Source organism: Phoxinus phoxinus (assembly GCF_949152265.1).
Source record: "Phoxinus phoxinus genome assembly, chromosome: 23".
NCBI classification, from domain to species: domain Eukaryota; kingdom Metazoa; phylum Chordata; class Actinopteri; order Cypriniformes; family Leuciscidae; genus Phoxinus; species Phoxinus phoxinus.
In genome coordinates this window covers 26,146,317-26,168,539 of record NC_136898.1, presented here as the reverse complement: position 1 = coordinate 26,168,539, position 22,223 = coordinate 26,146,317, and the positions used below count along the sequence as shown (strand labels likewise).

Sequence of the window (22,223 nt, the reverse complement as noted above, 5' to 3'; positions counted from 1 at the left end):
GGATTGAAACACCGAACACAGATCCTGAACTGGTGTGTGTAGATCTGGAGTCCCAAACACCGAACACAGATCCTGAACTGGTGTGTGTAGATCTGGAGTCCCAAACACCGAACACAGATCCTGAACTGGTGTGTGTAGATCTGGAGTCCCAAACACCGAACACAGATCTTGAACTGGTGTGTGTAGATCTGGAGTCCCAAACACCGAACACAGATCCTGAACTGGTGTGTGTAGATCTGGAGTCCCCGTGTGTGTCAGGTCTCTCCAGGATTGAAACACCGAACACAGATCCTGAACTGGTGTGTGTAGATCTGGAGTTCCAAACACCGAACACAGATCCTGAACTGGTGTGTGTAGATCTGGAGTCCCAAACACCGAACACAGATCCTGAACTGGTGTGTGTAGATCTGGAGTCCCAAACACAGATCCTGAACTGGTGTGTGTAGATCTGGAGTCCACGTGTGTGTCAGGTCTCTCCAGGATTGAAACACCGAACACAGATCCTGAACTGGTGTGTGTAGATCTGGAGTCCCAAACACCGAACACAGATCCTGAACTGGTGTGTGTAGATCTGGAGTCCCAAACACCGAACACAGATCCTGAACTGGTGTGTGTAGATCTGGAGTCCCAAACACCGAACACAGATTGTGATGGCTACGGCCACACAGGGTAATATAACCTCAGTTCTAAACATTTGATTACCGTTTTAGTATCTCACCTCTTTTGTTTGTTGCACTGATTATTATTTACAGTCATCTAAACTATGAGATCTAAATAACGAACCCAATGCAGTTTTTTGATTTGGTTTATTTGCTTTAGTTTTACATTGATTTACGGGGAATGCACTAATCACATGTTTCTTTGTGTTGAGTTACCTGGACTGTTGGGGGTGGTCCCTTCCTGGTTGGGCGAAAGGAGTGGCTAAGGGCTGAGGAGACTTATATCTGGAAGCCAGCTCGTTAGGCCATACCATGTCTCACCAGGTGCCAGGGGGATTTTGTCCTTAGTTAGCTCTTTAGTTCTCAGGTGTTAGTTTGTTTACCCCTTCTATGTTATTTGGTTTTGTCAAACTGTTATATAAGCTCCCTGCTGTCTCTTTGTGGGAGGTCAGTTGTTTGTTCAGTTAACCTTGTGTTATGAGTTTATGTATTTGAGTTTATATTCAGTTACTTTTTTGTTGACCTCTTTTAAGGCCTAGTCATTAATTTTGGCCTTTATGTAAACTTCTCAATATTTTGGGTAATAAAACCCCCTTTTTGAGAAACAGTCTCCTGTGTCCTCTTGCCTCACTGCTTTGGTCCCTGACAATTGGTGGCAGCGGTGGGATCATTCAGTGACGGACACAGGATATTATTATTATTATTATAATTTTTTATTATTATTATTATTATTATTATTTTTTTTTTTCCAACAAGAAGAAATGAATCGTGGTGGAAGAGGTGGAAAAGGCAGACAACAAGGAGGAGCTGCAAGTCAAACTACATCGGACAAGCAACCTGTTAGTGAAGAAGGAGAAAATGGAGCTTTTGGAGTGGAAAACACTGAAGATGAAGGAAAGGAGCCAACCCTGTCTGACCTGGCAGCCATTCTCCAAGCACACATGGGACAGCAGGAGGCCCGAGATGAGAAGCAGAAGGAAGCAAGTTCAAGACAAGAACAGCGGTTTAAAACCCTTCAACATCAATTTCAGATGCTGCAGTTGGAAGTACAAGCCCGAACATCTCCACTGTCAGAGCCTCCACCAGCAGATTCTGATCAAGATCTGGGGACCTTTTCACCCAACAGACCTCGTTCTCAAACCCGAATGGATCCCACTGATGTGACTGATTCAACTACGACAGCAGCAGGTCAAGTCCATCCACACCATGTGCCCAGACTAGAGAAATTCACTGATGATGATGATATTGAACACTTTCTCATTGCATTTGAGCGTATTGCCTTAGCCTGCAGATGGCAGAAGCCAGACTGGGTTTTTCATTTAATGCCATTGCTAACTGGTAAAGCTAGAAGTGCCTATGTGCATATGGACATTGATGACTCTCTTGATTATGATAGGGTTAAAAGTGCAATTCTTTCCAAGTATGACATTAACCCTGAGACCTACAGGCAAAGATTCCGTTCCCTAGAGGTGAGCCCTGACGAGAGCCCAAAGGAATTGTATGCAAGAATCAAGGAACTGTATGGAAAGTGGATCCAGCCAAAAGGTAAAACAACACAAGAAATTGGTGAAATGATCATGCTGGAGCAATACTTGAGAATGGTGTCCCCTGAGCTGCAGATTTGGATCAGAGAGCATGACCCAGGTTCTGCCATGGAGGCTGCTAAACTGGCAGATGTGTTTGTGGCGGCGCGGAGAAAAGGACAGCCATGGAGCTACAACTCATGGATGACCCCAAGAGACAGCCGTAAACCCCCTCAGCAGTATCAATCCACCCAGCAGTACCAACCAAAGCCAGAGGCCAGCGGGGGTAAGGTTCCCCCTAGGGAGAACCAGTTGTTTAACAGACCATCGCACCCCTCAGGTCGAAAACCAATTTGCTATCTCTGTGGAATAGAAGGTCATACAAAGCCCATGTGCCCTAAAAATACAGCAAAGTTGACTCAGATGTGTGTTGTACCACGCCCTCATGTGGATGCTATTTCCAAGAATGATCAGGCTGTAAAGATGGCGGATGTTGAAGTTAATGGAACTGCTCTCAAAGCTTTAATTGATACCGGGAGTGATCAGACACTTGTGCACAGGAAGTTTGTACCAACCAATATTATCAGCACCAGAGATACCATCCCTATATGTTGTGTGCATGGTGATGAGAAGAGTTACTCAACGGCTGACATGTATATCAAAGTTGACAATCAAACATATCTCTTGAACATTGTGGTAGCTGATAAATTACCTTATCCTGTTGTGCTAGGCCGAGACCTCCCAGTACTTTTTGATTTGTTCGAATCAGACAAAACCAGAAAATGCCATGCTGCTGTCACCAGGGGGCAGGCTAAGTCGTCTAATGAGCACCTGGAGATCCTCAGTACCTTGCCTTTTTATAGTGACGAGGCAGCACCCAGGAAGTCACGTAAAACTCGTAAGCAGAGAAGACAGGAGAAATTCCTTCACACAGTTGTGCAGTCCCAAACTAATACCCAGCCAGAGTTGCCTTTAGGATTTCAAATGCCAGCCAGTATCATAAACATGCAGAAATCTGATCCATCTTTAGCATCTCTTTTTCAGAAAATCAAGGAGAAAGAGCCAGGAGATGAGCTGGACGTGAGCAAAGAGGAGTACGTCTTGCAAAATGGCATTCTCTATCGTCAACAGGAATTCATATTGCAGCTGGTGGTGCCCCAAGCAGCCAGAGAGGCTATACTGGTGTTGGGGCATTCTGTTCCCTGGGCTGGCCACCTAGGTAAGCACAAAACCACAGCCCGCATTAAACATCATTTTCACTGGCCTGGACTGCATAGAGATGTTGCTGAATTCTGCAAAAGTTGTCCTCAGTGTCAAATGACATCTGCTAGCCTTCCCTCCAGAGCTCCACTCCTTCCACTCCCCATCATTGCTACTCCATTTGAACGCCTTGGGATGGACATCGTTGGTCCTGTTGAGAAGAGTAAAGCTGGGAACTGTTACATGCTGGTTATAACAGACTATGCAACCAAGTACCCAGAGGTGTTCCCATTGAAGTCCATAAAAGCTAAATCTGTTGCTTTTTGTCTAGTACAGGTTTTTTCAAGAGTGGGTTTCCCTCGTGAAATACTGACTGATCAAGGAACTAACTTTATGTCAACTCTGTTGAAGCAGGTCTATCAATTACTTGGCATCAGGAGCTTGAGAACCACACCTTACCACCCCCAAACAGATGGGCTGACAGAACGTTTCAACAAGACGCTGAAGCAGATGCTGCGGAAGTTTGTGAACAGCAGTGGTACAGACTGGGATCTCTGGCTGCCATATCTTTTATTTGCATACAGGGAAGTACCCCAAGCCTCCACTGGTTTTTCTCCCTTTGAACTTCTTTATGGGCATGATGTCAGAGGCCCTCTTTCTCTGCTGAGAGAGAGTTGGGAGGGAGACCAGGGGAGAGGGGATTCTGTTAATGTGGTATCCTATGTTGTGCAGATGAGAGACCGATTGGAGAAAATGAGCGAGCTTGCCCAGTCACACATGGCAGAAGCCCAGAAACGGCAGAAGTCCTGGTACGATCAGTCAGCCCGCCAGAGATCCTTCAACCCTTGACAGAAGGTGCTAGTGCTTCTCCCTAGTGATGACAACAAGCTTTTGGCAAAGTGGCAAGGACCCTTTGAGGTCCAGAAGAAACTTGGGCCTACCACCTATCGGATATTGACCACAGGTCAGTCACGTTCCAGTAAAGTACTGCATGTGAACCTCCTGAAGGAATGGGTGCAACGACCTGAAAAGAAAACAGAAGTGATGCTCGTCAGAAACATTCTGGAAGATGAGGAAGTGGATGAGCAATACTTACCTTCTGAAGGTGTTCCAGTGGACTTCGATCTCAGTCATCTCTCTGAAGACAGACAGCAGCAGGTGAGAGCCATCTGCAATCTTGAAGTGTTCCAGGAGAATCCTGGGAGGACTGACCTTGTTGAACATGATATTGTCCTTAAAGAAGGTGCTTCTGTGAGACGACTCAGTTACAGGATCCCTGAGCGCCTGTTGACCGCACTGAAGGAGGAGGTGGATCTCATGCTGTCCCAGGGTATCATAGAGGCTTCAAAGAGTGAATGGTGCAACCCGGTAGTCCTTGTACCGAAAAAGGATGGTAGCATAAGATTCTGTATTGATTTCAGGTACTTGAACTCAGTTTCTCAGTTTGACTCCTATCCAACACCAAGGATTGACGATCTACTTGAACGGCTGGGAAAGGCAAAATTCCTGACCACATTAGATCTTAGCAAAGGGTACTGGCAAGTACCACTGACCGAGCGATCCAGAGAGCTGACTGCTTTCCGGACTCCATGGGGCTTATTCCACTTTACGGTGGTCCCATTTGGCCTTCATGGAGCACCAGCAAATTTCCAGAGGCTGATGGACCAGGTACTTCGTGATTCCTCTGCATTTGCGGCAGCCTATCTTGATGATATAGTTCTGTATAGTGACAGCTGGGAGCAACATCTGGAACATCTGCGCACCATCTTGGGCTGTCTTCACGCTGCTGGGCTGACCGTAAATCCCGCAAAGTGTGCCTTTGCTGCATCTGAGACTGAGTACCTGGGCCATATCATTGGGAATGGGATGATACGGCCACAGGTTAGTAAGATCCAAGCCATTGAGTCATGTCCTTTACCCCAAACAAGGAAGCAACTCCGATCCTTTTTGGGCATGGCAGGCTTCTACCGTCGCTTCATTCCGCAGTTTTCCACCAGGGCGGCTCTGCTCTCAGACTTGACCGAGTCCCGGAGTCCTAATCAGATCCAGTGGACAGAGGAGGCTGTGGCAGCTTTCCATGATATCCGGCAATCAATGAGTATGCAACCAGTTTTGTATGGTTCAAACTTTAACGACCATTTCTTTGTGCAGACTGATGCTTCCGACAGGGGTCTGGGCGCTGTGCTTCTTCAGGGGCCCCCTGAGAACCGCCATCCGGTTGCTTACATCAGTAGAAAGCTGTTCCCCAGGGAGGTCCGTTATTCGACCGTGGAAAAAGAGGGACTGGCTATCAAGTGGGCCCTGGACTCCTTCCGCTACTATCTCCTGGGTAGAGAATTCACACTGGAGACCGACCATAAAGCACTGCAGTGGATGGAGAGGATGAAGGACACCAATGGAAGAATCACCCGGTGGTACCTGGCCCTGCAACCATTCCGCTTCAGCATCCAACACATCCCAGGAAAAGAGAACCAGACAGCTGACTACCTGTCTCGCTGTACCAGCGAGAGTCCTGAAGGGGGGGAGTGTGTGATGGCTACGGCCACACAGGGTAATATAACCTCAGTTCTAAACATTTGATTACCGTTTTAGTATCTCACCTCTTTTGTTTGTTGCACTGATTATTATTTACAGTCATCTAAACTATGAGATCTAAATAACGAACCCAATGCAGTTTTTTGATTTGGTTTATTTGCTTTAGTTTTACATTGATTTACGGGGAATGCACTAATCACATGTTTCTTTGTGTTGAGTTACCTGGACTGTTGGGGGTGGTCCCTTCCTGGTTGGGCGAAAGGAGTGGCTAAGGGCTGAGGAGACTTATATCTGGAAGCCAGCTCGTTAGGCCATACCATGTCTCACCATGTGCCAGGGGGATTTTGTCCTTAGTTAGCTCTTTAGTTCTCAGGTGTTAGTTTGTTTACCCCTTCTATGTTATTTGGTTTTGTCAAACTGTTATATAAGCTCCCTGCTGTCTCTTTGTGGGAGGTCAGTTGTTTGTTCAGTTAACCTTGTGTTATGAGTTTATGTATTTGAGTTTATATTCAGTTACTTTTTTGTTGACCTCTTTTAAGGCCTAGTCATTAATTTTGGCCTTTATGTAAACTTCTCAATATTTTGGGTAATAAAACCCCCTTTTTGAGAAACAGTCTCCTGTGTCCTCTTGCCTCACTGCTTTGGTCCCTGACACAGATCTTGAACTGGTGTGTGTAGATCTGGAGTCCCAAACACCGAACACAGATCCTGAACTGGTGTGTGTAGATCTGGAGTCCCCGTGTGTGTCAGGTCTCTCCAGGATTGAAACACCGAACACAGATCCTGAACTGGTGTGTGTAGATCTGGAGTCCCAAACACCGAACACAGATCCTGAACTGGTGTGTGTAGATCTGGAGTCCCAAACACCGAACACAGATCTTGAACTGGTGTGTGTAGATCTGGAGTCCCAAACACCGAACACAGATCCTGAACTGGTGTGTGTAGATCTGGAGTCCCCGTGTGTGTCAGGTCTCTCCAGGATTGAAACACCGAACACAGATCCTGAACTGGTGTGTGTAGATCTGGAGTTCCAAACACCGAACACAGATCCTGAACTGGTGTGTGTAGATCTGGAGTCCCAAACACCGAACACAGATCCTGAACTGGTGTGTGTAGATCTGGAGTCCCAAACACCGAACACAGATCCTGAACTGGTGTGTGTAGATCTGGAGTCCCCGTGTGTGTCAGGTCTCTCCGGGATTGAAACACCGAACACAGATCCTGAACTGGTGTGTGTAGATCTGGAGTCCCAAACATCGAACACAGATCCTGAACTGGTGTGTGTAGATCTGGAGTCCCAAACACCGAACACAGATCCTGAACTGGTGTGTGTAGATCTGGAGTCCCCGTGTGTGTCAGGTTTCTCCAGGATTGAAACACCAAACACAGATCCTGAACTGGTGTGTGTAGATCTGGAGTCCCAAACACCGAACACAGATCCTGAACTGGTGTGTGTAGATCTGGAGTCCCAAACACCGAACACAGATCCTGAACTGGTGTGTGTAGATCTGGAGTCCCAAACACCGAACACAGATCCTGAACTGGTGTGTGTAGATCTGGAGTCCCAAACACCGAACACAGATCTTGAACTGGTGTGTGTAGATCTGGAGTCCCAAACACCGAACACAGATCCTGAACTGGTGTGTGTAGATCTGGAGTCCCCGTGTGTGTCAGGTCTCTCCAGGATTGAAACACCGAACACAGATCCTGAACTGGTGTGTGTAGATCTGGAGTCCCAAACACCGAACACAGATCCTGAACTGGTGTGTGTAGATCTGGAGTCCCCGTGTGTGTCAGGTTTCTCCAGGATTGAACCACCGAACACAGATCCTGAACTGGTGTGTGTAGATCTGGAGTCCCAAAGACCGAACACAGATCCTGAACTGGTGTGTGTAGATCTGGAGTCCCAAACACCGAACACAGATCCTGAACTGGTGTGTGTAGATCTGGAGTCCCAAACACCGAACACAGATCCTGAACTGGTGTGTGTAGATCTGGAGTCCCAAACACAGAACACAGAACTTGAACTGGTGTGTGTAGATCTGGAGTCCCAAACACAGATCCTGAATTGGTGTGTGTAGATCTGGAGTCCCCGTGTGTGTCAGGTCTCTCCAGGATTGAAACACCGAACACAGATCCTGAACTGGTGTGTGTAGATCTGGAGTCCCAAACACCGAACACAGATCCTGAACTGGTGTGTGTAGATCTGGAGTCCCCGTGTGTGTCAGGTCTCTCCAGGATTGAAACACCGAACACAGATCCTGAACTGGTGTGTGTAGATCTGGAGTCCCAAACACAGATCCTGAATTGGTGTGTGTAGATCTGGAGTCCCCGTGTGTGTCAGGTCTCTCCAGGATTGAAACACCGAACACAGATCCTGAACTGGTGTGTGTAGATCTGGAGTCCCAAACACCGAACACAGATCCTGAACTGGTGTGTGTAGATCTGGAGTCCCCGTGTGTGTCAGGTCTCTCCAGGATTGAAACACCGAACACAGATCCTGAACTGGTGTGTGTAGATCTGGAGTCCCAAACACCGAACACAGATCCTGAACTGGTGTGTGTAGATCTGGAGTCCCAAACACCGAACACAGATCCTGAACTGGTGTGTGTAGATCTGGAGTCCCAAACACCGAACACAGATCCTGAACCCGTGTGTGTCAGGTCTCTCCGGGATTGAAACACCGAACACAGATCCTGAACTGGTGTGTGTAGATCTGGAGTCCCAAACATCAAACACAGATCCTGAACTGGTGTGTGTAGATCTGGAGTCCCAAACACCGAACACAGATCCTGAACTGGTGTGTGTAGATCTGGAGTCCCCGTGTGTGTCAGGTTTCTCCAGGATTGGTGTGGACTGGTGGACTTCTGGTGGACTTCTCCAGGACTGGTGTGTGTAGATCTGGAGTCCCAAACACCGAACACAGATCCTGAACTGGTGTGTGTAGATCTGGTGTGTGTAGATCTGGAGTCCCAAACACCGAACACAGATGCTGCTGATTCTGAGCTGTCGTCTGTTTCTTATCCCTCCAGTTTTGATCTGGATGACAGTGAGTCATTATTACTTTGGTTCATGTTATTTCTGCCATCTGTAATTTTCTCTGTTTTATTCTTTTTACTGCGTGTAGGGCACCAAGTGATTGGGGGGGCACCAAAAAATCTGGGTCGTGAAAAATAATCACAATAGGCTACTAGTATAAATAACAAAGAAAATATGTCTAAAGCATATTAATATACAAAAGCAATACAAAAGTAATTGTCACTGAGCGCGCGTCTGTCACTGAGCGCGCGCCTTCACCTGGCTCCGGTCTCACTCTCTCCTTGTCACCTGAGTTCTAGAACTGCAATTCCCATCATACCCCTCTGTTATCATTAGTTCCCAGCCCAGGCTGGTTTCCCTACTCAGCATCATCACATCCACCTGTTTATTATTATCCACCCTTTATATGGACTGCCTTGTTCTTTGTTTCTTTGTGAAGTGTTGTTTTGCCACGCTGCATGTTTTCTACGTGTTCCTTGAAATTACCTTGTTTCATTACCTGCTGTAATAAAGTTCTGCGAATGGATCCGACTGCCTCCTCCTCGTCACTACAGTAATATAGGCCTAGACCAAATTAGTCGAGAAAAGGGTGAATCTCCTGTGCCAGTCTCCCTCTAGTGGTTTCTCCCCCGGAAAATTTTGAAACTTGGGCTGTTAAAGATGCAGTTAGTTTGTTTGAGAAGGAAAGGAAGGGCAATCGTTGGGGTCCTCATCGTCATATTTGAATGAAAAATAAAGCTAATTTCCCCCCTAGGTAGGCTATTACGTTACAGATGAGTGCATAGGCTATTAGTGCAGAACGTTCTCTATTGTAATTTCTTCGCTTCAATACAATGTCTATCTGCCTCTCGGTAAGGTGAACTTTAGAAAAACCCTGCAACTGAACGTGATGTGATTTTGCCAAATTAGACCGCTTAGATAAGATTTTCGTTGTTGTTCTATGCGGATAATGCGGTCATTTTCAAGAGGTTCATAGGCCAAGGGCGACATCTGTTGGTGAAACTGCAATTAGAGAAAAAAAACAATCTCAGTGTATGTATATTTATAGTTGTCAAATTATTAGGGGTACCACCAAGCATTTGTGATTAGGGCACCCAAATGGCTAACGCCGGCCCTGGATGTTTATAATAATTTTGGTAACACTTTACAATAAGGTTCATAAGGGCTGGGCGATATGACTAAAATCTCATATCACGATATATGTCATCTCATATCCTGATAACGATATACATCACGATATAGTACCCTTTCTGTAAATTCAATCAATTAATAGTTTATGATTCACAAACTTGAGGCTGCAAAAAAGAAACCTAACATGAGGCGGTCAAAGCAGAGTGGAGTGTGGGAGCATTTCAAATTAATTAATGATGACAAAGATGCCCAATGTAGACTCTGCAGTACTACGATTAAGTACAATAGCTCTACGAGTTCGCTAAGATACCACCTTTATAACTTGCATGCAGCCGTGTTGCAGGGAGGAAGTCTGTCGCCTTCACAACCTACAATCGCTGCTGTGGTGGGAAGGTGAGTATGTGACTACAGGAAAGCGGAGGGCATTACTCAGAGGATTTGCGGCATGACAAATCAGGTGTGAACGTTTTTTGGATTTCCAAATTCGGGGAACAGACACGAGTATATGATGATATCTAGGTGAAAGAGGCTCTATGTGATGATATCTAGGTGAAAGAGGCTCTATATGATGATATCTAGGTGAAAGAGTCTCTATATGCAGGGGTGCACATAACTTTTTCAGTGAGTTACTCAGGTGAGTACCAGGAGATGGTGTTTGGTACTCACCCCATATGTAGCATGGCCACAGCTGTCAATCATGACGTCACATTCCCATTTTTATAGCATAAAATAACTAACTAAAACCAAACTAATTTAACACTTAAATTTACATCAGCGTGGAAAAAAAACCTGACCTAAAATGTTAAAAAAAACACCTTTGGAAAAAATTTATTTAAAGTATTATTTGATTGTTCAGATATATTTATTTGTATAAATTAAATATATTGAATCCTTATTAAAGATATTAAAGAGCAGTGAATTTTCTCTTTTTATTTTGTTGTTTGATCAATATTAAGTGTACAGAAGGTATTAGGTTTATTACCCACTGTCACTTTAAGACCGAGTGTGCAGATCCAATTGCACTGATGCACTGTACGTTCTGTAAAGACATAACCGACTGTGTTTACGTGAATACTCTCCAAAACTGACATTTAGACATAATGTTGTGTGTATTTGTCCATTCACACGCGAAAGAGAGCTCAATTCAGTCCTTGCGCGCAGCGTGCTGTCTGCAGAACTGCACGCTTCTGGTCGCGCGCGTGTGTGCGTGTGTGTGTGTCTCTGTGTGTGTTCGCACAGAAAAACATACCGAATAAAGCTCTCGTCGTCACTCTTATTCAGATCTATCCATATCTGCTCTTCTCTTTATCCCAGACGTTTAAATTTTTTAACGATTTGAGACATGCATCAAGCGTATGCCAACTCGGCATACGTGAGCCGCCGGGTAGATCAGCACATTACAATTCAAATGTGCGGATCTTCCACAAACGCAAATCAGTTCTGACTGGATCTCTTCCCCAATCGTCCCTCCCTAATTTCCGTCTAGTTTTTATTCGTTGACGTGGTCGTCATTTAAAACTGGGTTTTATTTAGTTTTCGTCTGTGAAAAAATTATATTAACACTGCCTAGGTTGCATTTTGGCGACAGTTACCCTTAAAGTACGCAAAGGCGCGTAGTAACACAAGTGGCATTACGATTCCCCTTGTCGCGCATGCGTACCTGCGTACCAGTTATGTGCACCCCTGTCTATATGATGATATCTAGGTGAAAGAGTCTCTATATGATGATATCTAGGTGAAAGAGTCTCTATATGATGATATCTAGGTGAAAGAGTCTCTATATGATGATATCTAGGTGAAAGAGTCTCTATGTGATGATATCTAGGTGAAAGAGGCTCTATGTGATGATATCTAGGTGAAAGAGTCTCTATATGATGATATCTAGGTGAAAGAGTCTCTATGTGATGATATCTATGTGAAAGAGTCTCTATATGATGATATCTAGGTGAAAGAGGCTCTATGTGATGGGATTTATCTGACCTTGGTGACGTGAGGCCGCTAGCAGACGGTCGGTTAAGCCAGTCTGTCTGCTTCCTGACCTGAGGCCCAGATTGTCATGTTTTATCTCTAAGACTATGAGCCAAATTACTAGAGAGAAGAGCAGCACCATCCCAGGAGGGATGAATACCATCTCTTTTCAACAGGTCAGGTTTGCCCCAAAAACTTTTCCAATTGTCTATGAATTCTATATTATTTTGCGGACACCACCCAGACAGCCAGCCATTGAGTGAACACAATCTACTAACTATCTCATCACTCCGGCGAACAGGAAGGGGGCCAGAGCAAATTACAGTGCTTGACATCGTACTTGCGAGTTCACACACCTCTTTAATATTAATTTTGGTGATCTCCGGCTGGCGGAGTCGAACATCATTAGTGCCGACGTGAATAATAATCTTAGAGAATTTACGTTTAGCATTAGCCAGCACTTTTAAATTTGCTTTGATGTCAGGCGCTCTGGCTCCCGGCAAACATGTGACTATGGTGGCTGGTGTCTCTATTTTCACGTTCCGTGTAATAGAATCACCAATAACTAGGGCACAATCAGAATAATTCTCAGTGGGTGTTTCACTGAGCGGGGCAAATCGATTTGTTATCGGAACGGAAAAGTGTTTTTTTGATCCGTGACTTTTTTGAGCGATCTCTCACTGTCTCCCATCTGCCCTGCTGCACGGGCTCTACTTCAGCCGGAACCGACTCATGTAAAGAGTTCACTAGGCTAGACGCATCCAAAATAGCATCTAAAGCTCTAGCACTCTTCTTACTATTCTCGAATAAAGTTTGGATGCGTGTCTCTAGTTCTGAAATCTTCTCCGTCAGCCTGTCTCCTAGCATTTATCACATATAAATCCTATATTGCCGACAGAGAAGGCTATGGTAAACATGTGACATGAAGTGCAGGTGACAATAACAGGAGAAGACATTACTCACCGTGTTTGTTGACTGATTCTTACTCACCTGGGCTTATATGAACTCAAAGGCGCGGGCGCGCGAGAGAAAAATAAGTGCACGGGTGGTGCGTTAACAGGCTAGCGAGTTACTAGCGTGTTGTGCTAACAATAATGGAAGCTAGCAATGTCAGGTTAATCTGAGATGTTGGGTAAACTGTATTTAGTAGTATAAACAACTAGAAATGATAGTAAATGATGGTTCAAACCAGAAAGAAATACGAGGCTTAGAGCTTACAGCCTCGAAGCAAACAAACTCACAGCAGCAGCAGTCACAGACTATAATGCGTTAAGAGCTCGCTCAAGTACTGCGGAGATAAACCATTTAGTGCTTTGTAAATAATCAGCAATATTTTAAAGTTTATACGATGTTTAATAGGCAGCCAATGCAGTGTTGACAGAACAGGGCTAATATGGTCATACTTCCTGGTTCTGGTAAGAACTCGAGCTGCTGCGTTTTGAACTAGCTGTAGTTTGTTTATTAAGCGTGCAGGGCAACCACCCAGTAGAGCATTACAATAATCTAGCCTTGAGGTCATGAACGCATGAACTAATTGTTCTGCATTTGTCAATGAGAGCATATGGCGTAATTTAGATATATTTTTAAGATGGAAGAAAGCGGTTTTACAGATACTAGACACGTGACTTTCAAATGAAAGATTGGTATCAAAGAGCACATTGATTGGGTCTACTGGTTTCAATTGTCATGGTACCAAATGTAGTTACTCAGATGTACTACTTATATTTAGTCAATTCTTAAGGTATATTTAATTGATTTCACTGCTTTACAATGTACTCAAGCTGTACTCAGAGTACTTTTAAGAAAATATTTGTATAATGTTTTTTTTCTTCCTTGAACTTTAAATAAAGTAAAAAAAAAAGAATTGAGACGTGAATAAAATGCATCAGATATAAATAGCAGCTGATCAGATGATCAGATGTGGGGGTGGGTGAATGTCCTGAAGGCCACTTGGCCCTTATGAGGATGAATAAAACATAAATAAAGATGACCATTGCTTTGGTTAAAATATTTTTACTATATGATAGCTAATGTTGTTGCCATTTCTGAAATGTCACTAATGTGTCTCCATCAGTATACTGGGGCGTCAGGACCAATACAGAGCACAGGGTGAGCAGCGCCCCCTGCTGGCCTCACTATCACCTCTTCTCTGATGTGAACGCTGTCATTTTTCATTCACTTCAGTCCTGTCGGGTTTTTTGAAGGAGCTGTCCTCTGTCTTTTGCACATCATCTACATCCTGGTCACACTACACAATACAGAATTGAAAATAACTGCTTTGCACTGCAAATGTAGTTTCCTACTTCTCTGTGTTACACTACCTCTTCTCGTCTGACTGATGATCTGGTTCTTCTTATTATGTGTCAAACCACCTGTGCTTCTCCAGCTGCTCTAGCGTCAGTCGCTCAGCTGGATCACGCACCAAACACCAGAAAATCAGGTCTCGGCATGCTGTCAAGTTTTCAGAGCGGGTTAGTCTTAGAGGAACACTAATGTTGAAATACGTGAAATAATGTTCAATATTTCTGCATACTCCCCATTTATGAACATGTTTTGCCATATAAAATGTCATAGCTTGATTATGTAAATATCCAGAATCAAATAATTCAAATAATAATCTAGTAAACACGAGTAAAAAGTGTTAAAAAACATGGCGGATATGCACAACCGACAGTGAGAAGTTTAGATAAAGGTTTGAGTGACTGATCAAAGTTTAACCTAATAGAAAAATATTTAATGTTATCCGTGTTATATTTCATCTGCAATGACAATGTGGACTTTTATAATTATCCGTTTGGCCATTAACTTTCTGCATTTCTCTCCGTTACGGTAGGAAATTAAATGTGGAGGATTTTATGATTGACAGGCCAGTTTACTGTGACAGAGAGCAACCGTTAAAGACATGATTGTGTGCCGTGATAGTATGTCCCAAAGCTTGTGTACTCTTCTGCTACACACTCAAAAGTATCTACTTTTTCTTCACAAAAAGAGTACATACTTTTATAGGCGTAGTATAAGTAGGCGAAATGAGACAGCAATAGTGTCGGCCCAGATCCGGCCCACATCTGGTACACATAGATCACACGGTGGGCCGGATCTGGGCCGACACTATGTTGCTGTCTGGGTGAGATTGTGCAGAGGTGTCTGTTGTGTTTACCTGAGGATAAAGTCAGACTCGTGTTGAGATAGTCACGCAGTATGCCGTTCAAGTTTTTAAAGGGCAGATGTCTGTGCAGGACTTCAAACAGCACAACACCTACAGCCCAGACGTACGCTGGCTCGGCGTAGAACACGGCGTCCCTCATGACCTCAGGTGGGGCGTACAGGTGTGCTCCTAAAGAGAGACTTTGTTAGTGTCAATAATACAGTGATCAATGTCACTGCACGCAACTTCCAAACTCTGCTACGCTAACACAAACTACTAACGCACCTCGATATTCACTGCTGTTAAAGCCCTCACTACTAATTAGACGACCACATCCGAAGTCAATCAATTTGAGCTTCAGACTGTCATCCGTCACCACCAGGATGTTCCCCGAGTGCATATCTCCATGGAAAACTCCTCGGTCCACACAGTGTTTTACAGCTTGGACTAACTGACGTATCATCCAGCGTGCTTTTGCTTCGTTAATGTCGTCTGAATACACGATGTAATGCCGCAAGGTCTGGCATGGATCAGGTTTCTCCATGATGAGATTGAAGCTGCTCTCCTCCTCAACCCACTGGTGTAGTGTGATGATGTTGGGGCATGAGGGAGCTTGTCCCAAACGCAGCATCAGTGCCACTTCTGCAAGCACGGGTCTGGGATGATCAGGCTAGACAGAAACACAAACAGTTAGTAGGCCTTGAGTAGTAACTTATTAGATGGAAAATTGGAAGATTGTTCAAGTTCAAGTTTATTCGTATAGAACATTTAACACACCCACAGTTGACCAAAGTGCTTAATGTCAGGATACACACAAATAAACACACAGTAGAGAATGTCACAGTAGCAAAAGTCAACTCATTGTATTTGTATGTAATTGTAAATTGCATTAACATTTACATCTCCTTGACTTACTGCTTTATGTTAGCGACAGGAATTGACAATACTCGTCACCAAATCTCATTTAGGTTTGTCAACTTACAGTGTCAAGATAACGGTCCTGTTCACGCTTGCATATATGCTTGATGGCAACCTGTGAATGGCAAAAAAAAAGTTTTTTCAAGCATATTGAAGTCTGCACAACTACAATCTGTTCGTTTTAAAATTAAATCAGTTTTAAAAGCAAAATGTTGGTTGAATTCAATAAGAGTGCTCTACCTTGATTCTCTCACAAAACATGTGGGTTCCTTCATAAACCAGGCCAAAACTTCCTGATCCTATAATTTCTCCCACTTGAAAAACAACAGACATCCTCGTTCCTGGAAAACACACAGGACAAAGAACATAGACATATATATGAGGCAGTTTATTTTGATTGTCTGATATTAACTCAAATAAGATCCATTTGAAGAATCTTAAAAGACTTCTATCTTTTGATTTCGGATCCACTGCAAATCAGCTTCAAGAAGTTCCTTTACGTGATGTCAGAGTATCAGAATTATAGCCTAAATAATTATAAGTAGGAAAGAACAGGGCAGAAATATCATGAAGCAAACATAATGACGGCTCACCGTATTGCAGTCCGACAGGCATCGTCTCTGGATCGTCTGCCTCCGCTTGCACTGACGACGGGAGATCCTCACACACCTGGCCCGACTCCGGCTCAGACTCAGACTCCGGCTCCGACACGGACTTGATCTCGGATGAAACCTGGAAAAGCTTCAGCTGGGAGTTGTCCAGATCCGACTGTGGTGTAAGATGCTGGACACTGTCCGGGTCGTAGCAGAGGAAGAACTGCTTTGCAGCCTTGCAGAATCTCCGGAAGGCGGCACGCACTGCTCTCCTCTTCCTTCCTTTCTTTGCTTTTTCTAAAATTAAGAACAATTCATAGAAAATTACAGTAACACTTTACAATAAGGTTCATTAGTTAATGTATTAACCCTCTGGGGACGGCACGTCTTGCTTGTTTTTTTTTTACATAGCAGCAAAATAGATTTAAAATACTCCGTCATTTTTGGTCATAAGCTTGTACTAAAACTGTGCATTTGACTTTAATTTATATTTGGATTATATATAGATATATATTTATTTATTTTGTCCTCACATTCTTGTGTGACACACCTGAATGAAAGGCTCATTATGCGGGTCATTGTCTTCTCAGGTGTGAACCACTTACTACACATGATGGTGTGGGTCAGTCACCCTGCGCATATTGCCTTCCCAAACAAAAAGTGTTTTACAAAATGTAAATCAATAATGTATTGTTTTATGTTTTATATTGTAAAATTGGTATATCAGATGCAATATATCTTCTCCTCCTCAGATAGCAGCACTTGCCTTTTCAAGGCTGCTATCTCCGTGCTCGATGGTTTCTCCTGTCTCAACCGGTACAGGTCTCTTCACTGAATATGCCGCCGCGAGATGTTGTTTCGTTACGCTATCTTTTTTCAAATGTGGATTTCCCGACACGAACGACGAGTTGCCAGCCTGTTTCTGCCCTCTACAATATTTGCAGAACATGAGGTTGTTCTCGAAATCCAGCCATGGGAAAATGTTAAACCAATTGACATTAAATGTATATGATCTCTCTCTGCCGGCTCCAGTGGACGCTGAAGTGACAGCGCTAGTCACCGTAGGTTCGCTAAAGTTGTTCTCAGCTTCAGGTAAATCTTGTGAAGAAACCTCGTTAAAGTTAGTTGAACCTTCCATATCCCCCTCACCTGATTCCTCTTTCTCCTCATCTCTTTTTCGCTTAAAATAAAAACTTATGTTCTTCATTTTTAACTATTGTACCAATATTTTCTTTCCAGTTTTTACCTCACTTGACTCTCTCACTTAAAATCCAGGAGTTCCCGCACATTCCCACACTATTTCAGTGATTGGCTCATTGGTTGCGAATCGTCCCTCTCATTTGCATAAAGTTAAGCGCGTCATCATGCTATTTTCACACATACTGTCTGTGTTCACATCGCGCAGTCGCGACGCTGTCACGTCCTCTTGCTCTTTTATATACTGTCTATGTTGCTCAGTTCCATGTGAAATCAATGGGATGCTTTGCTTCATCACGCTGTTGTTCAGTGTATTGAGAACATCCCGTCACTCGCACACTGTGCTCGTAAATTATTTTTCAAGTTCGCACATAACTATTTTTAGGCGCAAATGCGAGTGAAACACTCGCACTGTAGAGCCCTGCTCAAAAGTATTGTGAACACATATTTACTGTGTTTTGTGGCGTTATTTCAGACACTTTAATTTTTTGTTTTTTGAATAACCATGCATAAACATTATTCTCTCAAAAATATAAACATGTACATGCATGTTGCTCACATATTATGGTAGCCCTGTTTCTGATAAATAGAGTAATTACACCTTTGCCATTAATATGTTTATAAGCAACTGTAAAAAGCACAAATGTCAGGGCATGTCAGAACATCTCAAGGACCCCAAACACACCTTTGTCCCCAGAGGGTTAACTAACATGAACTAACAATGAGCAATACATTTGTTACTGTATTTATTATTCTTTGTTAATGTTAGTTTATAAAAATCCCGTTGTTTGTTTATGTTAGTTCACCGTGCAGTAACTAATGTTAACTAATGAACCTTATTGTAAAGTGTTACCAAAATGATTATAAACATCTCTGTGAATGATAATTAGAGCTGCAAGTACTAATCAATGCAATTAAAGATGAAAATAGTACAACAAACATAATTTTCAGATGTTTAACTCAAGCGATGTCAGATCAGAATTATAACTGAAAGTAATAACAAAAAGAATAGAACAGAGAAATTTACAGATGGCAGAAATAACATGAACCAAAGTAATAATGACTCACTGGAGGGATAAGAAACAGACGACAGCTCAGAATCAGCAGCATCTGTGTTTGGTGTTTCAATCCTGGAGAAACCTGACACACACAGGGACTCCAGACCCTCACACACCTGGCCTGGCAAACACACGAGCTCAGGATCTGCGTCCGGCGTTGGCGTGATCCTCACAGGTCTTGAAACAGGCATTAGCTCGGGATCCTCTTGATCCGGCTGTGGTTTAAGACACATCACTCTGTTCGGGTCGTGGCGAAGGAAAGTGGGCTTTACAGCCGTCCATGCTTTCTGAAGAGCACGGGCTACTTTCCCCTTTCTACTTTTTCTAGGGTTTCCTAAAACAAAGAAAAAAGATTATAAAACCAAATGACCACAGATGAAAAACAAACATATTCCTGAGAATTAAACGTGGCTTTTATCAGATAAATTCATTAAAGACTAAATAAATTGCACTTTTGCAAGTTCATATTCCTGGACTTGGCCAAAAGTCAAACACTAAGCCATGAACTCACGAAGGACCAGTGCAAGATTGAAAATTACAAGAACACTACAAAGATTATTCACATAGCCAGGGCTTGACATTAACCGTTTGCTCACCAGCCACAGTGGCTTCTGGTTTTCCAAAGTTACTGGCCACTCAGCATTTTCACTGGCCACAATATTGACATCGCTACAATGGGGGAAAATATTTTAAATATTATCTCATATTTGGCAGCCGGTATATTAGGCTGCTGTCACTTTAAGACCTGCCGCACGGATCCGCTATACTGTTACACATGCGTTTTCTTTCTCAACTGTATACATTCACTTAAAACATAACTGACCATTTACGTGAACACTCGCGAATATCTGCATTTGACATTATTTTGAGTGTTTTTGACTTTTTAAACACAATAAGCAGGCGTCGCTCCGCCCCAAACTTCCTCTGATTGGCTTGGTGTTTCATGATATAAAATGTGTTCGAGTTGTCACTTTAAAATAACGAGGAACAGCATGTTCAGCAAAAAAACAGCAAAAAGTCTGATATTATGCTTTGCATTGTAGTAAAGAAAAGGAAAGTTTCATAAAAGCTATTTTAAGCTAGACATATCAGCCTCCAGTGTCACTTACTTATCATGCAATGCATAAGTTACATACCTAAACAAATAGCACTTTCTGTACATTAAGTTTGTCTTTTCATGTTATTTAAATTAAAACAATACTGATACATCTTTTTCATTTCCTTTCTTATAGTAAATAATAATATTCCATAAATCATTTAATCATAATTCATTCCTCTGAAGACCTGACCCTGCTGTGGAAACACAATACATCTGTGTGTGGGATTGTTCGTTCGTCAGATAGTCTATTTAGTATCATATCGAAAAATCGATAACACTACATTGCACTAGTTTAATATTGCAGATGCCTTTTTAAAAGGCTATAATTGATAAACGTCTATAATTCACCCGCCGATGTGGCCAGTAGGAGCGCGTCCACGCCAGACCCACTGATGACATATACATTTGGCCCTGCACATAGCAAGAACTTTACTTTTAATAAATGTATAAATGATAGTTTTGTCACTTCCACCTCACCTGTTGGGCTGTTCATGGTCTCCGCTGGAAACTCCGCAATCCTGACGGACTCGGAGATCCTGCAGCTCCTCTCAACTTCACTGCACTCAATGAACAATACAGATGTGTGATGCTGCTGTTAAATATGCGTGTTAAATATGTGTGTTAGCTCTGTGTGCAAATGCTAAGTCTAAATCGGTATCTAAAAGTATCTAAAGTCAGTAAAGGTGGGCTAGTATCGCTCTCGGTCAACTCTCTCTCTGGCACTGTGAGCGCGCTCTGCTCTGTGACGTCACGGGTTGTGTTCGATAGGCACGTGACGATGGAGCGAGGATTTCTGTCTCGTTTTATTTCGAAATATAAAAATTACAAACGAATTACGGATTATCCAGAGATCCCCTGACCAACCTCACTACCATGTAGAGAGATTAAGCACACGATACTACATTATTTCTTAATATTTCGATTTAAATACATACAAATACAATAGCACGTTAGTTGACTAGAATTGTTTTTATTTTATAATACATTTAGTAGTAGCCTATAAATGAGTATTTTGATAAAGATATGCACTTTATTATTATTATAATATTATAAAGTTATTATAATAAACATTTTATTATTACGCATTATATTAAATTTTTTAGTTATTTTAACCTTTAATAATAATACCAGCTAACAAGGCTCTCTGTAGCCTGTTTATTATGTGAGAATTTCTTTCTTGAGAAAAATTAACATGTATCTACTGTACTATTTATCCAAATTAATCGATATTGAATCAAGATCGAAATCAAACCACAAGAATTGAATTGAAATTGTACAATTTGTACCAGTCATTGCACCATGTAAACTTAACATGTTGTCATTGAATGCGAATTGGATTTTGATGATGTTGTGGAAGCGTTTTCTCTGAGGAAATCGAGAAAGATACCCCTCAGCTAAGGTACATTTAAACCAACTTTTATGTTCTGAGCTAAATGCCTGTGGTGAACAACAGTTACACATGAAATGTCTGCTAAATGTAGCAATGTAAATTATTCATGGGATTTTCTCCTGTGATATGATTTGGAGAGGTCAGAAGCTTTTTGATAGAGTATGCTGTACACTAGTATGTTGATAGATACTGGTGAGATATAAATAAACCAATTTTTGGTGTGAAAGTACAGAATATTGTGTGCATTCTCTCCCCGCGTATTAGTGCCATTGCTAATCCTGTATGATGGGGCGTACAGGTGCAACACTGTTGTAAAAAAAATTGGTGAAGGCACATCATCGCCATAATCCGTCCCTGGTATCAAGCAATAATAAAAGCAGTAGCCTACCAGTCATTGCACCATGTAAACATGGTAACATGTTGTCACTAAACTTACAATTATGTTTAGTTAGGCTACCAAATGTTTTGCCGTCAAGTCATCTTCATTTATACAGCGCTTTTAACAATGTAGATTGTTTCAAAGCTGCTTTACAGAGATAAACGTATAATTTAAGGTGACAGATTGTTTTGTCTTTATAGCGGTTCTTGAATAAAGATATTTTCCAGCTAAAGTTAGTTTTGATTGATTCACTTCCGTCGAAAGGATCATTAGTTATTAAATTAGGGGCCGCTAAGACGACACCGTTCTCTCTACACAGACTTTAAATTGAACCTGTGAGAAACACTGATGCTCACGTGCGCATCAAGAATTAATTCTATAGTTATGTG

General features: G+C 42.7%; 1 protein-coding gene across 1 annotated transcript; it reads right to left on the bottom strand.

Annotated features, from left to right (window-relative positions):
• Positions 1 to 14,265: 14,265 nt before the first annotated feature.
• LOC306991938 (serine/threonine-protein kinase pim-1-like) lies at positions 14,266 to 20,958 on the bottom strand. Its single transcript, XM_079600265.1, has 9 exons — positions 20,543 to 20,958; positions 18,977 to 19,300; positions 16,712 to 17,008; positions 16,359 to 16,459; positions 16,183 to 16,233; positions 15,486 to 15,870; positions 15,213 to 15,389; positions 14,377 to 14,506; positions 14,266 to 14,303 (listed from the first exon to the last, which is right to left on the bottom strand). The coding sequence occupies exons 1-8, from the start codon at positions 20,556 to 20,558 to the stop codon at positions 14,412 to 14,414; spliced, it is 1,446 nt and encodes a 481-aa protein (XP_079456391.1). The 5' UTR covers positions 20,559 to 20,958; the 3' UTR covers positions 14,266 to 14,303; positions 14,377 to 14,411.
• Between the last annotated feature and the right edge of the window lie 1,265 nt (positions 20,959 to 22,223).

Bases quoted from the DNA above. Each gene is read 5' to 3' on its own strand.
- LOC306991938 (XM_079600265.1), bottom strand. The intron at 15,871-16,182 runs GTAAGTTGACAA...GTTTCTGTCTAG, and splicing joins AGGACCGTTATCTTGACACT to CCTGATCATCCCAGACCCGT. The intron at 14,507-15,212 runs GTAAACACAACA...AAAACTTGACAG, and splicing joins GAGTCTGACTTTATCCTCAG to CATGCCGAGACCTGATTTTC.